Genomic DNA, 25,587 nt, shown 5'->3' with positions numbered 1-25,587 from the left:
ACACTCTTTTACTTTTTTGCTGCACAATGGATAATGGGTAGATGCATTTGGAAGTAGTGCTTCTGAACCCCAACCTGCACCTCAGGCTGCTTCTAGTTCATCAGCATCGGCAGACCTACTAGCTGGTAATTAATTCATTAAAATAAAATGGTATTTTGTGGAAGTTAAGTTTTGATATATTTTTATAAGTTACAGATCTGTAAACTTCAACATGCATGTATTCTTTCCCTTTTGAGACATAAAACTGAAAAACAAGACACTGTATAATAGAAGGTTATTTCCCAAGATTGTATAAATACCAATAGTAAAATCACAGTTGTATACAAGTCACCCCTGTGGCTCCTTGGATGCTCTTAAATGCCTTACTTTCTTTAATGTTAATTTTATTTTTGAGAGATAGAGAGACACACACACAGAGTGTGAGTGGGGGAGGGGCAGAGAGAGGGAGACAAAATCCAAAGCAGGCTCCAGGTTCCAACCTGTCAGCATAGATAGAGCTTGAGGCGGGGCTCAAACTCACAGTGAGATCATGACCTGAGCTGAAGTCAGACGCTCAACTGACTGAGCCACCCAGGCGCCCCAAATGCCTTACTTTCAGTCATCACATTTCTTTTTGTTTACAAAAGAGGTAATATGCTTATGTAGCAAATTTTATCTTGTATTGCCTGTGCCCATTTTTTTTTTTTTTTTAAAGAAATTTGTGTGGAAAGATACCATTATGTTTGTCAACTGATTCTGTAACTCCAGGATAAAGTATTACAGATTTCCACCAGGGTTGAAACTGTTGCTACCTATGCCACTTTTTTTAACTAGCTGTTTGTTTGTTTGTTTGTTTGTTTGTTTGTTTGTTTGTTTTTTAATCTGAAAACTTCTGGAGAGCTCTCAGTTCAACAGGGCCATAGTGTGGCATAGACTGACACAAGATGTCTAGGATTATTGCTTATTGCCAGGATGGGAAAGATGGAATAGCAGGGAAGATTTCAAAGACTCAAAGATAGTAAAAGCTAACTGTCAGCCTTCCTTGGAGGCAGGGAAAAGTATGCTTCATGTTAGCCTAGAAAGACCTAGGTCTGCTTCTAGCAGACCTAGAAATTGCTATTTTTACAGGCAAAGCATTTGCCATTTGCAAGACCACAATAGTAAGTTTGAGGCTCAGGTTATCAGTCAAACTCAAAAGACACTGCTGGTTTACCTCATTCTGACTTCACTTAGAAGGTTACATAACACAAAGTGCAGCGGTAGCATCATAGAGGCCTCAGACACTCAGATTCAGCTTCCAATGTTCCTCCTCAGTCACCACAAGGAATGCATTTTGGTCATATGGTTGGCAAGGGATTGATGTGTGTGTGGGTCACATCAGCACAAGGACGTTGCCACGTTCAGAGTCTCTCAGCTTAAATTCCCTGCTAGTCATGTTGCACCTGAAACAGTGACTAGGTCTTATTTTTTCATGTAATGAACAATCCTGTACAGGTGTAGCAGGCATAGAACATTCATTCTTGGGTTAGTAATGAGTAATGACTTCATTAAAGGACCCTCATCACCTTTTAGAATTGTAGGAAGTTTGATATGAAGTCAAGTCATTTTTCGGTAATTTTTTTTAATGTTTATTCATTTATTTTGAGGAAGAGAGAGAAAAAGCAGGGGAGGGGCAGAGAGAGAATCCCAGGCAGGCTCCGCACTGTCAGCACAGAGCCCAACGTGAGGCTCCATCCCACGACGGTGAGATCATGGAGGTCAGATCTTTTCTTAAGAGGCCCGAAAGGATAATCACAGCCTAGCTGTTGACGCTTTCCTTCCATCAGTCTTTCAGACTGGTTATTTAACAAACTTTCCCAGGGGCAGTAGCAGTTCTTTTGTGTCTTTCCCACTCTCTGCAGACTACCCTGGTTAAATATGACACTCTTGTTGGCTGAATCCACTTCATATTAGTGACCACCAGCTGGTATTTTGTGAATGGTGAAGAACCAGTGTTCCACCGTAATGTTGCTGTGCACTTTGGAACCTACAAATATGATAAGAGGCAGTGCACTTAACACACATCACAGCTGGTTACCTGGGGAAAAAATACTGGCTCACCTGGGTTTCCTCCTGGCCTGGGTGTTCTTCATAGCAGCTTCAAATGGGTCACAGAAGCTTTTAAGCTCTTACAAAACCAATAACCTTAATTCGGGTTTTCAAAGTTCAGCAATAGGTTTTATTTTAATAGGCCACAGAAATAGCATAGTTTCCAGTGGTTATTTGGGGGAAATGACGTTGTCAATTTTCAAAAAGGAGATTACTGGAGCACCTGGGTGGCTCAGTCAGCTGGGCATCCAACTTCAGCTCAGCCCATGATCTTGCAGTTTGTGGGTTCAAGCCCTATATCGGGCTCTGTGCTGATAGCTCAGAGCCTTCAGCCTACTTCAGATTCTGTGTCTGCCTCTCTCTCCCCCTCCCCCACTCACGCTCTGTCTCTCTCTTAAAAATAAACATAAAAATACTGTTAATAAATAAAAGATTACTGATTATAAGCCTTTTGCTTTGCAGTTATAATTAAGGTTTGCAGTTATAATTAAAGTTATGGCATGTGAAATCAAATGTTCTGGCTTTTTGCAGAATTCTCAGAAGTCTTTAAAACACAATGTTGCCTTCCAGTTCCAAGTTAGAAGTCAGTGGCAGAGCCAAGAGATGTGATCCTGGGGGTGAGATAGGGTCTAAAACACACGTGGAACAAGCAGGAATAGTTTTGTCACCCACTGCCAAGTGCAGCGTCGGGTACCTGAGCCTGCACAGCTTCGTATCCAAGGAGGTCGAACAAGGAAGTACACACAAAGTGCAAGTTAGAACTCACCAGAAGCAAGCTTGAATTTCTCGATTGTGTCATCCATCCTGAAATCTTAGTAAAATGAGATAGAAAGGGAGAAAATTGGTGATGAAAGTGACAGTGTCATTTACATAAGTTTTATTGACTGTACACTTCCCATTTTTTCCAGTGCATCATCTTGTGACCTCTTCAGTGATGGGAAACGTATTTTGTGCACATTTTTTCCTTTCTCTATTTTTTTATTTAAATAAATGAATTTTTAGTGTAAGTAGGTGTAAATGGGTTTTAATGTCTAGCTTGTTCTACAGACAATTCTTATAATTTAATCTGTACGTATCTGGGTCTGATTTACTTGGCCTGAAGTCAACTATTCTTTTACCTTATATCCTGATATAAGAGACTTTTAAATTCTAATTTCTCTAGATCTTAAGTATTTGGACTGGTTTTTCATACTTCTGTTTTGCTTATTTAGAAACATTTCTCATATTTGTTCAGGTAACACAGCAAGAATCCATGTTCTCATTGAAGAATATCATGGAATATTAATATAATTTTGTACTATGAACTAGAAGCAAATTTCCTCGCCAAAAAAACCTGCTAAAGTACACATTATAAAATCCCAGTTACATTTATACATTAAATCCAGCTGACAGCAGCTATTTCAGAGTTTTCAGACTGCCCAGACATTTCTGTTGAATGAATATCAATGGTAGAACAAATATTTGGGGTACTATGTTATGATAATTTGCAGTGAGGCTTAACATGTGTGTTATACTTGTGTGTGTGTGTGTGTGTGTGTATAGGGAGAGAGCAGCCAAGTCCACAATAAAGAGGAAGCTTTTTTTTTTCCCTAAAGATAAATGAGCCCAATCATAGATAACAAGGAAATCCACAAATGTCATGTTTAAAGTAAGAATTTGAACCAAAAACAAAAACAAAACAAAGCGGGAGGGAAAGTTGTATTTCATGAGTCTCTAGAATCTTGAATTACTGGCTTTTGTTAATAAGACTGTTTTGTAAGAGAATAAAAAAGAAAAATAATACACAGACTCAGTAATGGAAGGTGTAGACTCTTTAAAAGTAACGTTGGTTTTTGAACAGGGCTCTTGCTCCCCAGATTTTTTTGAGGGAATAAATTTACATGTAAGTCACAGGGTAAATGTAATAAATATGTAGTATAATTAAATGTTAAAATGATCTTTAGAATTTTTAAACCAAAAATTAAGAATCATCTCAAATTGGGGGGAAAGCTTTGTCAAAAATTGATATGTAATTTAAAACTAGAAAAAAAAAGGTCAAACGGACAGTCTTTTAAATTGGGCATATCTCTCATAAAAACTGGCTATTTTTTATTCTAATTTACTCTTCTAGAACTGTCAAATAATACCAACTCCAGAACTGAACTATGCATGAAATATCATCTTAGTCGTCTTCTGCCCCTTGAGTAAAAATTTCAAGTTCTGTTTGGTGTACCCAGAATGGTGAAACTAGACAATATTCTAGAAGAGACAACTGTTTTGGCCAAAGAGGACAGACTTAAAGAATAATCTTTCTAAATCATTGAGATTACTGATAAGATATAGATATTATCCATAGCTCAGGTGGAATCTTACTAGAAACTTGAAAGTTAAGTTTCTATCAAACAAATGGAAATATTATTTCATACAGTGAGTAATAAAGCTCTCAAACGCCTCTTCAGATATACCAAATGAAAATATAGATGTTTGAAATATATAGATTTCTGGATGACAGATGTAAAAGTGGATGATTAAGAGAGATTTTCGGGGCGCCTGGGTGGCGCAGTCGGTTAAGCGTCCGACTTCAGCCAGGTCACGATCTCACGGTCCGTGAGTTCGAGCCCCGCGTCAGGCTCTGGGCTGATGGCTCGGAGTCTGGAGCCTGTTTCCGATTCTGTGTCTCCCTCTCTCTCTGCCCCTCCCCCGTTCATGCTCTGTCTCTCTCTGTCCCAAAAATAAATAAAAAACGTTGAAAAAAAATTAAAAAAAAAAAAAAAGATTTTACCTAACTTCTGAGGTTGACAGCAAGCAAGAAAACCATTTTCTTCCATTATAGTCACAGTTCTGGGGTGACTGCCCATAAATTTGTACTAGTGTAGGAATGGGCCACATCCTACGTTTAATTCTAAAGGCAGGGAATCATACAGGCCAGTCTTTGAGGCCATTTGTAGTTTTTGTATTCTCTGTTAACCACATGACATAGATGACTTTTTAGCAGAGCCGCAGAGGTCTTTAAATTGATTTTTAAAATATAAAAATGTTCAATGTGGAGTTAATAACTAATAATAGCCACTAAATGAGAAGGTCTACAGAGAACCAATTCTTTCATACTCTGTGGGGTTGGGAGACAGTCTGAAATGTGTCAGACAAAAGACTCTCAGGCTGTTAATCCTAGAAATACTATCTCAGATTGATCTTAGTAAATAGAATGTGTTAATAACTGACTATATTACAGAGTAATTGAGATGGCATCATCTTTAACATAAAAGAAGACTACCAGTAGTTTTAATTTTTTACTCTCCTGACCCAACTGATCTATTATATTGACTGTGGCCATCAATTTTGATATATCTGTTAATAGAACTTCCTTAAGTGTATAGGCTGTTTCCCTTAGAAAGATAGATTCTAAGACTAAGTATCTGTGACAAAAGGCAGTGTGTCTGTAGATGGTTGAGCACTTGGAGATAGTTGGTGATTCATTATAGTGTAGGACAGTCCAAATATGCCTGCAGGATGTCTGGAAGCCTATTGATTATTAGCTTAAATTCCATAGAATATCTTTCTTAATGTAACTTAGAACCATATAGAAAGAAATATTAGTGGTGTGAGTTTTCTTACCTCTATTCCAGGGCTCTAAAAGTTTTCACTTAACAGGAGGAGTTCCCCTCATTAATATCTATAATTCATTTAAAGTATAACAATAGATTTTTTTCTTTAAGATAATCAGTTGGCTATTTTATAGCACTTTATAGCTTTTCAATTAGTTTAGGTTTATGAGGGCACATACTGAGCATAATGCACAGAACTGAGCATAATGGGAAAAAGTCATCTTTCTAGATCTCTGTCAACTTCGTAAGCCACAGGAAGAGTACAACTCTGATGTTACTCCTGGCTGTGGAAATGAAGCGTGTAGTATTGTGGTGAAGAACCCAAGCTCTGGAAGATTCCTGTGTGGAATCCTCTCTCTTACTTCCCATCATTTGGCCTTGGGCAGATTATTTAACCTCTCTGGCCTCAGTATTTTCATCTGTGAAACTTCATAGAGTTGGGGTGAGGATGAAATGAGCTAATGTATGTTTTGGGTTGAACAATACAATCCTGCTATTTTTGTAGGACCAAAATGGTCAAATATTGACATTTCATATGGTTTGTATGGATCAACCTCTAAAAATTCTTAGGGGCGCCTGGGTGGCTCAGTCGGTTAAGCGTCCGACTTCGGCTCAGGTCATGATCTTGCGGTTTGTGAGTTCGAGCCCCGTGTTGGGCTCTGTGCTGACAGGCCTGGAGCCTGCTTCAGATTCTCTGTCTCCCTCTTTCTCTGCCCCTCTCTCGCTCATGCTCTGTCTCTCCTTCAAAAATAAATAAACATTTAAAAAATTAAAAAATAATAATAAAAGTAAAAATCTTTAGAACTTGGTGAGCCCCATGACAGTGTTAGCTTTACCCTTTCTTAAAGGTTTAAGCTTTCTCGAAGAAGGGGCTAATTTTTTTTTCATTGTTTATTCACCTATGGATGTGATCTGCTTATGTTATGAAACTCAATAGCACTAAGTACATGAGCCCTGTGTTGTAAATGCATGTTTTTCCCTTTCTACTACTGAATATTGGGTGGATATGTTAACTTCCCTTTGCATCACTTCTAGTGATAGACAGGATTGAATCAGATGATCCAAGGCTTTCTCCAACACTAATATGCTATGATTCTACAATAGTTTTCTCTTCTTGGCCAAGTTTTAAGAAACTGAGATTCGAGAACAATTCTCTCCGCATTCACCTATATCAAAGAGAACCACACCAAAGAAAAATTGCCTAAATTAATCACAGCCATTTTCCAACTTGAGGTGTGGTATGTTTCAAGACACTCAGCATTAACACAGCCGTCAATCTCCTTAAAACCAAACGATCCTATCCACAAAAATAATTACTTCTCACCCATCCTTGCTTCATAGTATTCTTAAAGATCTAGAGAATGTCTTTTCTTCAATGCTTATGTTACTAAAATCCTAAAGGTCACGTCAGGTAGCCACTGTGAACTTTAAAGACCATCCTCTATTAGGTAACAGTTTTCTGAGTTGCATTGTTTTCATACATCTATAAGGAAAGCCTAAACTTGTGTCATTATCAATATCCAGGAACAACATGACTTGAACCTTATTGTCTGCTTTAGAAAATAGTAATCGGAGAATTTCAGTGAAAGTCATTTTCAGTATTATAAACTGGTTTTACAGAATGTAAGCTTAAGGATTTTTTAAAGCATTTGTTATGTTTTTGCAAGAAGTTTCCGAAAAAGAAAAGATGCGGCTAGATTAGAAGGGAATATTTACACCCAAACTAAATATAGAAAAGACTTCTGGAAGTAATAAAATTCTTTAATAATAGAGCATCCTCTATTAAGAAATTGCTGCCTTCTCCAGTTGTATGTTTCATAAAGAAGCAATACAGAGAGAGCTTTGCTTCTGCTTCTATCTGTTGAGAGAAATTATTTGCTTCCAGCCTTCAAAAGATAAATAATTTGAATTTTGGTTGCTTTACAAAGTGGCCTCTGATTTTTCCCCACCTTTTGTATTCAAAAGTGTCCTTATTCAGTAAACATTAATCCAGTGTTTTAGGCATTGTGCTGATTAGTGAAAAACAGGAGGAGACACAGTTCCTGATACCAAAAAGCCATCCCCAGAGTGGGGTTTGGGGGTGGAAATAAAGACATATGATGGGAATAGGATGAAGATATGTATCAGATGCAGAGGGCACAGAGGCAGAGCATGTAACTAACTCACTTGGACTTGGGGTGGGAGGAGTGGACATAGCTGTGCCTGATAGTAGTGGGTGACAGTATCAGTCCAAGAGGCCTTCCTGGAGTAGGCATCTGAGTCACCATGATGGTGTTATGGATGCAATCTAGTTTGCAGGGAAGTGGCAGGGAACAGAGACAGAAGAGCTTGATTACTATGCAAAGGAATCTGCGTTAGATGAATCTGAAAGTTATGGAGAGCCATTAAAGGACACTATTTAGAGAAGTAACTTTGTCAGCATTTTCCACTCAGAAAGATCACTCTAGCTGCACTGCAGAGCCTAGATTGGAGGAGGTCCAGACTAGAGGCAGGAAGCCCCTCTGGATGTCTATTGATGAATCCTGAGAGCTGAGTGAGGGAAGCCCACACTTAGCAGTAGCAGCAATGGGATAAGAACATGTATGAAAGATGTTAAGAAGGATTTGGTGGCAGAGTGCATGAATATTTTTATGATTTATATTTTATTATTATACTTAGCCAGTGTGTACAACTGAGCATTTTCTAGCTCCCTGATACTGTGATTTGAAGAATCAAAATTTTAATGTATTGAAATTATCTCCATTTGAACCCTATTGGGGCCTTCTTAGCTCTGTGTAGCTCCATTGTAATGATAGATTTGGTTGCCCCAGGTTCTCTCAGCCAGGGTTGAGATATATTCTTATGTGCTATTTCATTTCTAATTAAATTAGATCTCATTGTATTAATGACCTGTATTAATGTCTCATGTATTATGACAAAACCAGCAGTTTCCAGAGGGGAGATTGGGGGTGCGGGGCGCGGTGGGGGGAAGATAGGTGAAGTAGCTGATAGGGATTAAAGAGAATACTTATCACGATGACCACTGACTAATGTATAGAATTGTTGATTCACAATATTATATACCTGAAACACTAGTAAAACACTGAATGTTATACTTGAATTTTAGAAAATCAGTAAAAATCATTTAAAAATACATGACAGATATAAAATATGTGAAAAAACTTCAAAAAAACTAACTTCCAGGTTTCATTGACTTCTCATCTACCTGCATTCGATTCCTTCTCAGTCTTCTGTAACTCTTCCTGACTCTGTTTTTCTTGCCTTTACCTACGTATAGTTGTTTCTGCTTATATTTTTCTGGAACTGTTATTTTCCCCCCAGGATTTGGGGGTTCTTTTATGGCCCCTTCTCCATCACCGGTGACTCCAGCTCAGAATAACCTGCTGCAGCCCAATTTCGAAGCAGCTTTTGGAACAACGCCTTCAACTTCTAGCAGCAGCTCCTTTGATCCATCAGGTGAGGCAGTGACTTTCAAACGTTCTTTGCGTTTGTTCTGATTATAAAATATACCACCTAAGGTTAGTGTGATATCAGAAAACTCATAAGCAAATACTGAGTGGCGACCTGGTTTTAAAACTTTAATAAATCTTTTATTCTGTGTTTTAAGTAAATATTTCAGTACATTTTAGAAGATTTAAGGATAACCTGTAATCCTTTTCTGTGTTTCTGTTTTAAATTTTTAGCAGAGATCTAACGGCACACACACCATCTGTTTGCATGAGCTTACGTGCACATGGTTTAGAGACAGTTAAGGGAAAACAAACATTTTATGCAGTATCTGAATGTGTGGACACTTCCAACTGCTATTGCTTACACCCTCTGAAGCTTGCATGGCCCTCGGTTTTATGAAGTTGAGACACAAATAGTATTCTTTGCCTGCCTTTAATCTTTCATCCTGCTGTCATTTTGTTTGTATTCTCTTCCATTCTACTCTTCCCATGCTGGGTCCTTACTACAAATTTTCAATTGGTGAGTTTTTGGCAATTAAATGTGCTTCAGAAACACCCTAAATATATCCCCTGCCTGACAATTTGGTTGCTTCTATTGCCAGTGCCTAGTTGAATGCTGTCCCTTTCCAATTTAGAATTACCGTATGGTAGTGTTTGTGGTAAATATTCGAAGTTCTTTAACAAAAACTACCCACAAAAATTTTGACGCGGATAAGATATTAGCAACAATTTATGTAGATCTTTTGAGTCTGCATTTTGAATGGTCTTTCTGTATTCGAGGAATGATACAAGTGGTAACTGGTTACATAGTGATTAGGAAACATCAATAATAGAATGATTTCTAATGTTTAAAATAGTTTTTCCCTTAAACAATCCTTGAAAGTTAGAACCTAAATTTGATTACTATAATGAGGAGGGGGAGGGCCACAATTTTTTACTTCTAAAATATGGTCAACTGTTTGTCATATACTCATTACTAGGTACTAACCATTAGATCAGGTTTTATTCCACCACTAACTTCGTAAGAAACTAGGAGATCTAGCCTTATTTCTCATTTAGAATTGTTTTAAAGATAAGCATTATAGGAAAACAAAATAAGCATTGTAGGATCTGAGAGTACATTATCTAGGCTTTGCTGTAAATTACTACCATTTTCAATAAAAAAGTATTTTAGTGATTGTTTTTAATAAGAGTACCACTTATTGAGTGCCTATATAGAGCAAGCATTATAATAAAGACATGACATATATTATCTAATTTGATCTTGACAACTGGACCATGTGGTAGTAGTATTCTTCCCATTAGTTTTCAGAGGAGAAAACTATAGCTCAGACAATGATTTTCTCAAATTCACACAGTTAGTGAGGCATGCAACTAAAGTGAGCCTAATTCCAACCCCAAAATCTGTGCTCTTTCCTGTACATTACACAGATTTTTTTTCCATCTTTATTTATGTTTACTAGTATTTCTGTACTTTATGGGTAGACATATGTAGACATGTTCTTCTACGTGTTACAGTCATAAAAAGTGTGAATTACATGCCTTCTTTTGTAAGATTGTACATTCACTTGTTTTATAGTTTTTCAAAAGACAATTTCCATTTAAGTTTGCATATGGCCTTATTTTTTCAATTATTCTGACTCTGGTCTATTTGATTTTTAGTGTTTGATGGTCTAGGTGATCTACTGATGCCAACCATGGCACCAGCCGGGCAGCCTGCACCCATCTCAATGGTACCCCCCAGTCCAGCCATGGCAGCAAGCAAAGCCCTTGGGAGTGACCTTGATTCATCTCTTGCCAGCTTAGTAGGCAGTGAGTAATACAGTTGTTTGTTGTTGGGTTTTTTACTGTATCATATGTGAATTTTTGTTCTCTATCCTTTCGTATATATTTGTTTCTGGATTCACTTAACGGGTGGGTATATCAAGGAGCGGACAGAAATTCTTAATGTTCTACCCAGTACAGTTCCTTGAAGGATAGACAATTGTTGTGCCGTTGTTTCACAAGCAGCACCCATGCCGTTTTTAGTATAAATTACTAAAGGGATAGAGAGCATACGCAAGCGTCAAACCAAGTACATTATGTATACTAAGTACTTAATTTTTCATTTCACTTGGAAATAAGAACACAGAGTAACTTAAATACTGAAATAATGACAATTGACCATCCATGTGAATTTTGGTTACTCATTCAACAAATATTTACTGACTACCAAGCACTCTTCCAGGCTCTAAGGCTAAATCAGTGAACAAAACAGGTATAAATTTCTGTTCTTACGGTGCTCAGGAAGGGGAGAGACAGTTTGAAATAAGTAAGTTCTGTAGTACATGAGGTCATAAGCATTCTGGGGAAGAAACAGACCGGGCGAAGAGGAGTTGGGAACACTGCAGAGGGGAGTTGGGTTCCCTGAGAAGGTATATTTTGAGCAAAGATCTGAAGGTAAAGGAATGAACCACATGGATCTGAGGGAGAATATTTGCAGGCAGAGAAGATAGCCAGTGCAAAGGCATTGGGGCAGAAAACTGCCTGTCATATTTAAGGAATAATAAGGAGACCAGAGGCTAGAGATGGGTAAAGAGAGAGTCCTAGGAGATGAGGGCAGCTAGTATAAAGACTTGCCTTTCCTTTTAACCCTGAATTTGATTCTTTATTAAGGTGAATGGGTTCACACTGCCGATACCTTTCACTTTTCTCAAGGCTTTGGCAGATCCTTGATACAGACTTTTTTTTTTTCCTATGCATTATCCAATGGACATATTTTTCCCATTCATTGTCCCTGGTGTGGGCATCCATGAAAATGCTTTGAGGACACCCATGGAGAGATGATTTTAGTATTTGTTCCTACACTAAAATTTCAACTCACTGAAGGACAGTTGGCAGTCGTAACTGCTTTCACTGGCACTGCAATGTATGATCCAGATTCTCCTTCAAAAATAAGGATTTATACCTCCAGCCCCTGAGAGTACAGTTTTGATTGCAAAGGGTAGCAAGAAAGAATATTTTTGAGTAATTAAATTGCTGTGTCCTGTTTATAGTAATGATTACATGAATTCATGTATTTATGAATTCATGTATTACATGTATTCAATGTATAGAAATATAACAACCTCCCCAAAAAAACCACTGATTTTCATTTTAAGTAAAAGTGAAGTATTTTTTAATAAAATATCTTCCAAAACTGAAAAAAAAAAAAAAGATCTACATACCCCCTATCAGTATTCCAGTTTCCTTGTTTATAGAGCTTGATGAGTTGAACCTAAAATTCGTATGAAAATGCAAGGAAGCCAGAATAGCCAAACATTCTAAGTAAAGAAGAATAACCTTGGAAGACTCACATTTAGTGATTTTAAAACTTACTACAAAGCTATAGTAATTAAGAGAAGTGGTATTGCCTAGGGATGGGCATATACCTCAGTGGAATAGAATAACAGTCTAGAAATAAGCATACATCTGTGGTCAGTTGGTTATCACCAAAGTTGCCAATACAGTTCAATGGGAAAAGAATTATCTTTCCAACAAATGGTGTCAGGATAGCTGGACATCCATGTGCAGAAGGATGGAGTTAGATATCTTGCTTACTGAAAAATAATTAATTCACAGTGGATCATAGAACTGTATGGATCGTAAGTGCCAAAACTATAAAACTCTTAGAAGAAAATGTGTTAGTAAACAAATCTTCATGACCTTGGATTGGATAATGTTCTTAGATATGACACCAAAAGCACAAGCAACGATAGATCAAAATAGATAAATAGAACTACGTTAAAATTAAAAACTTTTGTGCTACAAATGACACTGTCAAGAAATTTTAAAAAATAACCCACAGAATGGGAGAAGGTATTTGTAAAACATATATCTGCTAAGGAACTTATACCCAAAATAAATAAAGAACTCTTACAACTCAATAATGAAAATACAAATAACGCAATTTTATTTTTTTTAAGTTTATTTATTTTGAGAGAGAGAGAAAGTGAGTGGGGGGGAGAGAATCCCAAGCAGGCTTTGCAGGGTTAGCGCAGAGCCCTATGTGATGTCGGGCTCAAACTCACGAACCATGAGATCACGACCTGAGCCAAAATCAAGAGTCGGATGCTCAACCGACTGAGCCACCCAAGTGCCCCCAAATAACCCAGTTTTAAAATGGCCAAATGATTTGAATAGGTCTTTCTCCACAGAAGATATATGTATGGTCAATATGCACATGAAAAGATGCTCCACACCAGTCATCTGGGAAATGCGTATCTAAACCACATGAGAGGGGGCGCCTGGGTGGCGCAGTCGGTTAAGTGTCCGACTTCAGCCAGGTCACGATCTCGCGATCCGTGAGTTCGAGCCCCGCGTCAGGCTCTGGGCTGATGGCTCGGAGCCTGGAGCCTGTTTCCGATTCTGTGTCTCCCTCTCTCTCTGCCCCTCCCCCGTTCATGCTCTGTCTCTCTCTGTCCCAAAAATAAACATTGAAAAAAAAAAAATTTAAACCACATGAGATATCACTTCTCACCCATTAGGATGGCCATAATTAAAAAAATAAATAAATAAATAAACAAACAAAAACAAAAGAAAAAAAACAGTGCTGATGAGAATGTGGAGACATTGAAACTCTAGCGTTGCTGGTGAAAATGCAACTGTGGAAAGCAGTTTGGCAGTTTCTCCAGACCTGAAACAGTTACCCTTACAGAGCATACCATATAACTAGCCTAGAAGCTCTTCCTATACATCTCTGCCCAGCTTTGCTCAAATCTCACCTCCCTGAGGCCTTCCCTGAACACCCTGTTTAATGCGCATCACCCTCATCCTACCTGACCAGATCCCTTGTGCCCTGTTCTTCCTTTGCTTATTTCCGTAGGCTTTCCTATCACCTTGTAGTAGCCTACATAATTTACTTTATTATTTTATTGTTTTATTCTCCATCTCACTCTATTAGAATGCACATTCCCCTAGGATCAAGATCTTTGTTTTCTTTACTAATGTATCCTATGGGCTTACAACAGTGCCTGGCGTCTATGGAGGCTCAATAAATATTTGCTGAAGTAATCAGTGAATTGAGATTAGAGTGGAATGAGTAAGCCAATTATGTCAGGAGTCCCCAAGACCACCTTCACATTCAGAGATCCACTAGAATTCAGAGGGCTCAGCAGCACATAGTTGTACTCACAGCTAAGGTTTATTACAGCAGCATAATAAAGACACAGAGCTGGATCATTAGGGCAAAAGACACAGGCAAGTTTGGAAGTATCCATATACCGACTTCCTTATGCTCTCTCCTTCCCATGAGGGGAAAAGCATACAAAAATGCAGCAACACGTGTGATATTTCTGCCCAGGGAAGCCCTGTAGAGACTCCACACCCAGGTCTTTTATCGGATGCTGATCATGTAGGCACTCTGCTTAACACAGCCCAAAATTTCAGTCTCGCAGAAAGAAGGAAAGCAGGTGTTCAGCATAAACCACATTGTTTGTACAAACAGTTTAGACACAGTAGCCACCCTTATCATTAGGAAAAGTATTACCGCAGCATGGAGAACAGTTTACTAACTGGGTTCCTAGATGCCAGCCACATAGGCCTTTCTAAGAGAACAGTCTCAAGCGTGCTGTGTTTACTCTTTCCTAGATACCAGCTGACATTAAAATGTGATCCTTAAGTATAATGTGAAGTAAAAGAAAATGTTAGATTTCTGAACATGTTTCCTAACATAGTTTCTCCTTTGTAAAATTGAATACAGTCATTCTTAGGCAAAATGTGGACTTTTTGTAGAACTCTCTTTGATCTTTTAAATGTCATATCATTTAAGCTGAGTATAGAGGTTTAAGTTCTTTTTTCTTTTATCCTTTTATAGATCTTGGAATTTCTGGTACCACATCGAAAAAGTAAGTGTTTTTGAAATTATCTGGTTTTCTTGTGGCAGTGTATTTACATTTATTTGAGATGATTAAATGCATTGGAGTAATAACTCATTCTCGAGCTCAGTAATTTCAAAATTGGTTTTTATTGCATTCTGGACTCTTGTTTTTGTTATTATTCTACTGGAACCTCCAAACTGTTGGCTCTGCAAGGAAAAGGAACAATCTGTTTTGGTCTCCAAGATTGTCACTAAATTATAGCTAGAAATACTTCAGAATTATGGTTTGAATGCTTTAATAGCTTTAAATTCTAGAACACTATTCCTAGCTAACATTGGTTTTTAAAAGTCTGTCATGGAGGATCAATTTTAAGAAAGGATAGAAAGAATGGTCAACGATGTACCCTTTCTTTAGATGCACATTTCAGTACCTTTGAAATTGGGATGCATTTTACAGTAGATATATCTGACAGTCACTGTAAGGCAGGTTGTAGTCATGATGCAGTTGTGTGAAACCTTCTGATGAACCCTCCCACATCTAGAAGAAGTGCCATGATGGATGAAACAAACTACAGATATTTGATAAAGTATAGAGTATTTATGATATTTGGAAGTTTTTGTAACCAGTGAGGAATTTGGTTGAATTTTGTGGCACATTCTTCTATTGGAGGAATGCATGTTCCTCTAGGATCAGGATCTTCGTTTTCTTCACTAATAATCCCAAGTGCTTACAACAGTGCCTGGCATCTATAGAGGCTCAATAAATATTGAGATCCAAACTCTAAATGATTTTTTATCAAATGCTTTTTTATACTGTTATAGATACAATACAGTAAGACTCCTCTATAAGTTTAATTTGTTCTCTTTATTACCACTTGCCTTAAACAGACTACATCTAATCCCAAATAAAAGTATCTAAGGAGCCACACACATTGTTTTCTGAGTAGTGTGTTTTTAATACATGTGTTTGTTTTTTGCGTGCTTGATTTTAGGGGCGACCTTCAGTGGAATGCTGGAGAGAAAAAGTTGACGGGTGGAGCCAACTGGCAGCCCAAAGTCGCCCCTGCAACCTGGTCAGCAGGTGTTCCACCAAGTGCACCTTTGGTACGTAGCCACCAGGGCCCAGGGCAGTGCTGACAATTTGCCAGTTTCCGAGCATGGGACAGAGTGCACTTTGTTTAGGTTTGCTACTGACATTGTACTTCTTCATCCACATTGAGGGGACATAAGCAGGATGCGTGATTTACCAAAATGCGAATTTCATTGACTTTCTATTAATAGATTGTGGCCCATTTTTTTATTTTCATTATTTCAAAATAGTATTTATGCTTCTTTAGATATTACTTCTGTATTTGTACAGTTATGGAAATAACTTTTCAAAATAATTCAGTATCACTGGTAATTATCCATATTTTGCTCCCATTTCTTGCCCAAGTCACCTAATTGTCTTAAGAAGTAATGAAGGGGCGCCTGGGTGGCGCAGTCGGTTAAGCGTCCGACTTCAGCCAGGTCACGATCTCCCGGTCCGTGAGTTCGAGCCCCGCGTCGGGCTCTGGGCTGATGGCTCAGAGCCTGGAGCCTGTTTCTGATTCTGTGTCTCCCTCTCTCTCTGCCCCTCCCCCGTTCATGCTCTGTCTCTCTCTGTCCCAAAAAAGTAAATAAACGTTAAAAAAAAAAAAAAAAAAAAAAAAAGAAGTAATGAAAACTTTTTTTTTCTTACCAGAAAGATTGGGCAGTTTTCTGTTGTGTAAATGGACTTTGATTTTAAAACTCTGTTAATTCTGCTTACCACTTTTTAAACTGAAATACTAATGCCATCTTTATAATATAAACATTTTAGGTAGACTTTATTAAAATTAATCATGCTCCATAAATTAATTTCAATACCTGAATTATAGAATTTAAAACATGTTTTCTTTTGAATAATTTGATAAATAGTAATGTTTTTATATATAAAGTTTTATTATAATTTTATAAATAAGTGTAAACCGATCTGAAAAGGGCCATTTGAACTAAAATTTACCACTAAACAATACTAATACTATTAATCAAACTACAATTTATACTGATGCGGGATCACCGAGCCCAATGGTCAAGAAAGAATTTTTGAGATATTTTACGGTGCAAAAAAGTTGTTTATTGAAGTACAGAGATAGGACCCATGGGCAGAAAAAGCCGCATTGTAAGTGTGAGGAGTGACTGATTATAATAGGGTTTTCTGTCTTACGGAGGGAAGGTGACATTAGGGCTCCAGGAAATTGAGTCTATAGGTTTCTGGAGGTCTGACTATTCTCAAGATTGTGCTTTTCTTGTAAGTCATTAAGACAGTGACAAACTGATGAAGTTTCATGTCCTCCATGACTGTGATCTTTAGCAGTTAACCATTGGCTTTTTCCTTCCTTTGTTCCTGGGCAGTCTTGAGTGCCTGAGAAATGTTAAATATGTCCCTGTCCCACCTTGGGGAGATTTTTGCCCTCAGCTTGCCTTTTGTTATCTCATCAATGAATACCACATATTGACATTAAATTTCACAATTTATATTATCATTACCAAATTAAAGAAACTAATTTTCTTATTCTCTCTAAAAGAGGTCTAAAGAGACCTCATGTGTTGTTCTGAGAAGTTTATACTTTAGTGTATTGCCCTTACCAGCAGGCTTAAACTTTTCATTGTTTTTTTAACAGGTTAATTTCAGAACAGTTACAGTGATAACAGAGTTTAAAGATAGACTGGAGGAAAGCTTGGGTATCTGGCAGATAAGCTGTAGGCTTAAAAAAAGAATAAACAAAAAAGTGGTTGAGAACCACAGGTGAGGGTGGAAAGGAAGACAAGGAAGAAAATCTCAGGTAGAATCCACACAGGGGATCACTGTGAATGAAGCTACAAGACAGTGGTTGCCCGGGTTTCTTAATGGGGCGGTCACTAAACAATTAGGCCATTTAACCAAGAAGCAGAAGGAGGGAGAACTACTTTAGTAATAGTATTAAGTTGGAGACCTTCCTTGGTCAGCACCTCTCCTGAGATCAAGATTTTCACCATACAAGGTTACAGATTCATCAGATACTTAATTTACAGCTCGTCTGCTTCTTCAGGACAACAAGGGTACTCATTATCTGATTAGCAGGCACCATCACTGGGAATGAGATTGCTATTCTCTTTTTTTTTTTTTTTAACTCCAAACTCCTTATTTTTATTTATGAAGCAGAAGATGTTAAGTTGTTAGTAATTAAACTCCAGGAAGTAAAAGACAGTACACTTTAACATAAAGTATCCACAACAGCTGTGGAAAGAGAAACGAGACCAACAGAAATAATTTATCAGGAAGGCAGAGTCACATGTTGTTCTGTTTCTTTCTGTTTTCTTGTTATTTTCCTTGACTTTTTAGACAACAATATGAAGGTGGTCAAATGCAGAGTTATTTTATCTTCATTAACTCTAAGTCTTATATATTGTCTATATAAATTTACTGCCATTTACCCATTTACTGCAAAGCTCTTCTTCTATAACAAAGCTCTGGCTTTGCTTTGACTTAAGAAATTATTCTGGCTTAATTACATAAGAAGGCCTCTGGCTTCTTCTCTCCACCCCGTTCTTTCATAAAATGCTGCTTCCGCTTCCCTATTCCTTAAAATATGTCTGAGTCTCTTTTTTTAAGCATATTCAAGCAAAAGAAGAGAGACAACTGAAATAAAACTTCTGCCTCAGAAGCAGCAAAGCAGTGTTTCCGTGTCCTCTGGTAATCTGCAGGCCTCTCCTTTTGAGTAGGAGATGAAAGAGCAGGTGTGAGGGTGAGCATCCTTCTGCTGCCTTCTAAAGTTTCTATTGATAGAGAAGAGCTAAGGTTACCTTCCCAGTTTGTTTCAGATTTCCCTCAACTGCTGCTTGGAGGTACAGCTGTAGAATTTTTCAGATCATAGAACTCAAGTTAGATCTAAAAATCTTAACAGGACTTGAATACTTTAAACATGTCTGATGGCAGGGCTCTGTCGTCATGGCCATCAAGAGCCCTGTGCTTCCAGGATTACTTTTTCCTGTTGTCCAATACTCACTTAAGTTTCCATCCTACAAACTGGGAAGATTCTTGCAGTTCAGAAACATATGCATTTGGCAGGAGGCCACAGAATCCACATTTCTTTCCCTAAAAACAACTAACCTTCGTGTGCCTACATATGAAGCATTCGGTAAAATGTTGAAAAGAAAACAATAATAATAAAAAAGAACCTTAGGACAAATAATATTTGGGGAGTAAATTATTAAGGGTTAATCTGTTCAAGCAAAATGGAAAACTTAGACTATATTTAAACTATTTGACCTATTTATTTCGTCAGCAATTTCCACAAGTTCATTTTATTTTGATAACTAACAAAAATCTTTTTTTTTCCATAGCCCGAAGTTCTAATCATAACAATTCTGGTAAATAATACAGTTATCATTGTATAATTCAATCCTGATAAATGATATGATTCTGAACAGGCTATTACCTAACCTGTTGAAATGATGAGTAAGGAGTGAATCTGAAGTATAATACCTGTTTTGTTTTTAAATTTTTTGATAAAATTTACATAAACATTAAATTCTCCATGTTCACAACTTTAAAGTGAATATTCATTCAGTATATATTCAGTGATTTTCAGTATATTTACAGTGTTTTAAAACTGTCACTATTGTCTAACTCCAGAATAGCTCCACCACCCCAAAAAGAAACACAATCCCTTTGAATTCCCACCTCTCCCTATCCCCTGGCATCTAATAATTTACTCTATAGATTTGTCTATTCTGGGTATTCCATATCATCAGACTCCTATAATATGGAGCATTTGGTGCCTGGCTTCTTTTACTTAGCATGACATTTTCAAGGTTCATCCATGTTGTAGCACATATCAGTACCTCATTTCTTATGGCTGAATTTGGATATACCACCTTCTTCAACTGATGGGCATTTGTGTCATTTCTACTTTTTGGCTGTTATGAAAAATACTTCTGTAATTTGTAAAGAAGTTTTTGTGTGAATATATGTCCTCAGTTCTCTTGGGTGTATACCTACGAATGGAATTGCTAGGTCATGTGTAACTCTCCACTGAGCCTTTTGAAGAACTGCCAAACTTTTCCACAGCAGCCACATCATCTTACATCCCCACCAGCAATACATAGGGTCTCAGTTGTGGTTTTGATACAGATTTCCCTAATGATAAATGAGGTTGAGCTTTTTTTATGTGCTTCTTGGCCATTAGTTTGTTTGGTTTTTTGTTTGTTTGAGAAATATCTTCATATCCTTTGCCCATTTTATGATTGGGCTGTCTTTTTATTATTGAGTTGTAAGAAATCTTTATGTATTCTGGATACTAGATACTTATTAAATACTGTATATGATTTGCCAATATTTTCTCCCATTCTATGAGTTGCCTTTTTATTTTCTTGAGAGTGTGTGTCCTTTAATGCACAAAAGATTTGAATTTTTTAAGTTTCTTTATTTATTTTGAAAGAGAGAGCTGGGCAGGGACAGAGAGAGAGGGAGACAGGTGAATCCCAGGCAGGCTCTGCACTGACAGCACAGAGCCCGACATGGGACTCGAACTCAATCGTGACCTGAGCTGAAGTTGGATGCTTAACCAACTAAGCCATCCAGGTGCCCTCAAAGGTTTTAATTCTGATAAACTTCAATTTATTTATTTTTGTTGCTTGTGCTCTTGGTGTCATATTTGAGAAACAGTTGCCTAATCCAAGATCTTGAAGATTTACACTTATGTTTCTTGCCAACAGTTTGTATACTTTTCTCTCTTACATTAGCCCTTTTACCTATTTTAGGCTCATTTTCATATATGGTATGGCACAGGAGTCCAAATTCATTATTTTGCATGTGGAAATACAGTTTTCCCAAAACCATTTATTGAAAAGACTCTTCTTCATTTATTGGCCTTGCCATCCTTGGCAAAAATCAGTTGACCATAGATGTCTGGGTTTATTTCCAGAATCTTTATTCTGTTGTATCGATTTATATGTCTGTCCTTCTGCCAGTACCGTCACTGTTTTGATGTAGCTTTGAATTAAATTTTAAAACCAGGAAGTGTGAGTCCTCCAAATTTGTTCTTCTTTTTCAAGACTGTTTGGCTATTCTGGATCTCTTGCATTCCCACAAAAATTTTAGGTTCAGATTGTCCATTTTTCCAAAAGAAGCAGTTGAAATTTTGATAGGGATTACACTAAATGTATAAAGCAATTGAGAAATATTGCTATCTCAATATTACATCTTCTAATCCTTGGACACAGGATATCTTTCTCTTTATCTAAGTTTTTTATTTCAACAGTGTTTTAACAAGTTGTTTAACAAAGTTTCAACAAGTCTTGTCCTTTGTTTAAGTTTCTCTTTTTAGTGATCTCTTTGCTCAATGTGGGACTCCAACCCATGACCCCAACATCAAGAGTTGCACACTCTTCTCACTAAGCCAGCCAGATGCCCCAAGTCTTGTACTTCTTTTCTTAATTTTATTCTAAGTATTTTATTGTTTTTAATGCTATTGTAAATGAATTGTCCTTTTAATTATATTTTTTTATTGTCCACTGCTAGCATACAGTGAACACTACACTGATTTTTGCATATTGATGTTGTATCCTACAACTTTGCTGAATTTGTCTATTAGTTCTAATGGGTTTTTTGGTATATTGATTCCTTAGGCATTTGTATATATAAGGTGATGTCATCTACAAATAGAGATTGTTTAATTTCTTTTTTTCTTTCTGGATGCTTTTTCTTTCTTTCTTACCTGATTGCCACAACTAGAACTTCCAGTGCACCTTTGTCTTTATTCTAAGGAGAAAGCTTTCAGTCATTCAGCATTAAGTATGATGATAGCCATGTGTTCTTTGTAGATGCCCTTATTCAGGTTGAGGAATTTCCTATCTTATGTGTGTTGAGTGGATTTTTTTGTTTTTTGTCGTGAAAGGATGTTGGATGTTGTCAAATGCTTTTTCTGCATCTACTTATATTATTATGTTCTTTTTTTATATATTCTATCAATATTACATTGACTGAGCCAACCTTACATTTCTAGGATAAATCCCACTTGGTCATGGCATATAATTCTGTTAATATCTACTGGATTTAGTATGCTCGTATTTTGTCAAGAATTTCTGCATCAGTGTTCATAAAGGATATTGATTTATAATCTTCTAATGTCCTTGTTTGTCTTTGGTGTCAGGGCAATACTGGCATCAAACAATAATTAGGAAGTATTCCACAACTTTTTTTTTTTTTTTTTTGGTACGGCTTGAGAAGGATTAATATTAATTCTTCTTTATAGTTAATAGGATTCACCAGTGAGGCCATCCAGTTCTGGGCTTTTCTGTGGCATAAGTTTTTTTTATTGTTGACTATATTCCCTATGCTGCACTTTTTTCATAACTAGAAGTGTGTACCCTTTAATTCCCTTCATCTTTTTGCCCATCCACCTCCCCTCTGGCAACTACCAGTTCTTCATATGTAAGAATCCGTGTTTTTGTTTGTTCATTTGTTTGGGTTTTTACATTACACATTTAAGTGAAATCATATGATATTTGTCTTTCTCTGACTTATTTCACTTAGCACATACCCTCTAGGTCACTAATGGCAAGGTCTCATTCTTTTTTATGGCTGAGTAATATTCTAGTCCATATATACCACATCTTCTTTTTCCATTCATCTCTGGATGGACACTTAGGTTGCGTCCATATTTTGGCTATTATAAATAACGCTACAGTAAACATAACGGTGCATATATCTTTTTGAAATAGTGTTTTCATTTTCTTTGGGTAAATATTCAGTGGTGGAATCACTGGGTCATACGGTATTTCTACTTTAAGTTTTTTGAGAAACCTGCATACTGTTTTCCACAGTGGTTGCACCCATTTACATTCCCACCAACAGCACACGAGGGTTCCCTTTTCTTCACATCCTCACCAACACTTGTTATCTCTTTGTCTTTTTGATATTAACCATTCTGACAGGTGTGAGGTGATGTCTCATTGTGGTTTTCATTTGCATTTTCCTGAGGATAAGTGATGATGAGCATCTTTTCATATGTCTGTTCACCATCTGTAGGTCTTCTTTGGAAAAATGCCTGTTCAGGTCCTCTGCCTATTTTGTAATCAGATTGTTTAGCTTTGTGGTGTTGAGTTGTGTAAATTCTTTATATACTTTGGATATTAACCCCTTATCAGATCTATTATTTGCAATTATCTATTCCCATTCACTAGGTTGCCTTTTTGTTTTGTTGATTTTGATTTGGTTCCCTTTGCTATGTAAAACCTTTTTATTTGGTGTAGTCTCAGGTTTATTTTTGCTTTTGTTTCTCTTGCCTGAGGAGACATATCCATACATATGTTGCTAAGGCCGATATCCAGGAGATTACTGCCTGTTTTCTTTTAGGAGGCTTTATGGTCTCAGGTCTTACATTTAGGTCTTTAATCCACTTGAGTTTATTTTTGTGTATGATATAGGAAAGTAGTCCAGTTTCATTTTTTGCATGTCCCTGTCCATTTTTCCCGACACTGTCTATTGAAAAGACTGTCTTTTCCTCCATTTTTTTCCTTGCCTCCATAATTGACCAAATAAGCATGGCTTATTTCTTGGCTCTCTTTTCTGTTCCCTTGATCTAAGTATCTGTTTTTGTGTTGGTATCATACTGTTTTGATTACTATCGCTTTGTAGTATAACTTGAAATCTGGTATTATGATACTTCCAGCTTTGTTCTTCTTTCTCAAGATTGCATTGCCTATTTGAGGTGTTTTGTAGTCCATACAAATTTTAGGATTAGTTCTAGTTCTGTGAAAAATGCTATTAGTTTTTTGATAGGAATTACATTGGATCTGTTGATGGCTTTGAGTAATATGGGCTTTTTAACAGTATTAATTCTTCCAGTCCATGAGCTAGGTATATCTTTCCATGAGTTTGTGTCATCTTCAGTTTCTTTCATCACTGTCTTCTTGTGTTCAGGGTATAGATCTTTCACTTCCTTGATTCAGTTTATTCCTAAGCATTTGAATCTTTCTGGTACAGTTGTTTTCTTAATTTCTCTTTCTGCTGCTTTGTTATTAGTGTAGAGAAGCATAATATTTCTTATATTGAGTTCATATCCTGCGATTTTACTGCATTCATTTATCAGTTCTAATGGTGTTTTGGTGGGGTCTTTAGGGTTTTCTACATATAGTATCATATCGTCTGCAAATAGTGAGAGTTTTCCTTCTCCCTTACCAATATGGATGCCTTTTATTTCTTTTTCTAGTCTGATTGCTACAGCTGGGACGTTCAGTGCTATGTTGAATAAAAGTGATCAGAGTGGACATTTTTGTATTGTTCCCTATCTTAAAGGAAAAGCTTTCAGTTTTTCACCATTGGGTATGATGTTAGCTGTGGGTTTTTCATATATGGCCTTTATTATGTTGAGGTATATTCTCTCTGTTTACTTTGTTGAGAGTTTTGATCATCAATAGATATTGTATTTTGTCAAAAGCTTTTTCTACTGCTATTGAAATTATCATATGGTTCAGGACTTTTTTGATTACTGATGGAAGTTTTTTGATTACTGCTATAGTCTATTTGTTATAAATTTATTTAGATCTCTTATGACTTCTTCAATCTGTTTTTGTACTTTGTCTCTACTCTCGTGTTTATCATTTCCTTTCTCTGCTTTCTTTGGGTTTAGTTTGTTTCCTTTTTCCTAGCTTCTCAGTGTGGAAGTTTAGGTTATTGAGTTGAGATCTTTCTCCTGCATATGAGCTATATGCTCTTATTTCTTTGTATGTTTCAGAATTTTTTTGTTGAAACCTAGACATTTTGAATATTATAATGTGTCTACTCTAGAAATCAAATTCTATCTGTTACCTAAGGGTTTGTTGTGGCTACTCTTTGTAATTGTTTATTTGTTTGTTTTGATTATTTAGTGACCAGTCTGAACTAATTCTGTAGTCTCTGTTCTTTGTTATGTGTGGCCGTTGAAGTCTCTGCTCCTTTAGCTAAGTGATGAGCTAATGATTAGGCAGAGATTACTTAAATTCCTTGAACCAGAATATCTCCCAGTCTTTGTAGAGGACCTCTGAGTGTGTGCTGGGGCAGGTCTTCAGAGTCAACCAGGCAGTTTGCAACCCTGCCTTAGCAATCACTTACAGCTTGTGCAAAGCCTCAGGGTCAGCTGGGGGCCCTCTCCTGTCTTCCCTGACCCTGCACACAGCCCTGGGCGTGTGCATGGTCTTCCAAATTCCCAGGAGTATGTCTGAGATTTTTAAACCTTTAATCCCCACATCTCCTTCTCCAGCCTTTCCTCCCAAGGTTTTTGTTTAGTCTACTGTTTTTGCCCTGTTATCCATTGCCTCAGACAGCAACAACTAAAACATTTGCCTGTAAATGGCTTCCACAAATGGCTTCCCCCAAAAGTGCTTAACAACTTTAGCACTAGGTGCATTCCCTGTTTGGTGAGACAAAGACAAGCCTTTTGAGCCAGTCTTTCCAGGGAGCCACACAGACGAGACAAAATAAATAATTAAATGTATTTTCCTCCCTCTGGTACTATTACTGAAGACATAAGCTGTTATTTTCAAGACTACAGCTATGCTAAAGAACAGTGGGTGAAACTTGGGTAAGTTAGGATGCCACAGAGCTCACTATTCTTGCCAAGATCCA

The 25,587-nt window shown here is 37.1% G+C and overlaps 1 protein-coding gene across 9 annotated transcripts in view; it reads left to right on the top strand.

Annotated features, from left to right (window-relative positions):
- Positions 1 to 25,587, top strand: part of SNAP91 (synaptosome associated protein 91) — a 149,080-nt gene that overhangs the window by 112,047 nt on the left and 11,446 nt on the right. For 6 of the 9 annotated variants that reach the window (XM_086707336.1, XM_086707339.1, XM_086707334.1 and 3 more), the window contains 5 exons: positions 42 to 125; positions 8,973 to 9,107; positions 10,763 to 10,912; positions 14,934 to 14,964; positions 15,929 to 16,040. In XM_086707336.1, coding sequence (XP_086563462.1) covers positions 42 to 125; positions 8,973 to 9,107; positions 10,763 to 10,912; positions 14,934 to 14,964; positions 15,929 to 16,040 — 512 coding nt within the window. The remainder of the gene's footprint in view (positions 1 to 41; positions 126 to 8,972; positions 9,108 to 10,762; positions 10,913 to 14,933; positions 14,965 to 15,928; positions 16,041 to 25,587) is intronic. The other 3 variants (XM_086707335.1, XM_086707333.1, XM_086707338.1) reach the window with 2 other exon arrangements.

This window comes from Puma concolor, chromosome B2, assembly GCF_028749965.1.
Source record: "Puma concolor isolate L17-30 chromosome B2, mPumCon1.1.hap2, whole genome shotgun sequence".
Taxonomy (NCBI): Eukaryota; Metazoa; Chordata; class Mammalia; order Carnivora; family Felidae; genus Puma; species Puma concolor.
This window is presented reverse-complemented; position numbering and strand designations above follow the sequence as displayed.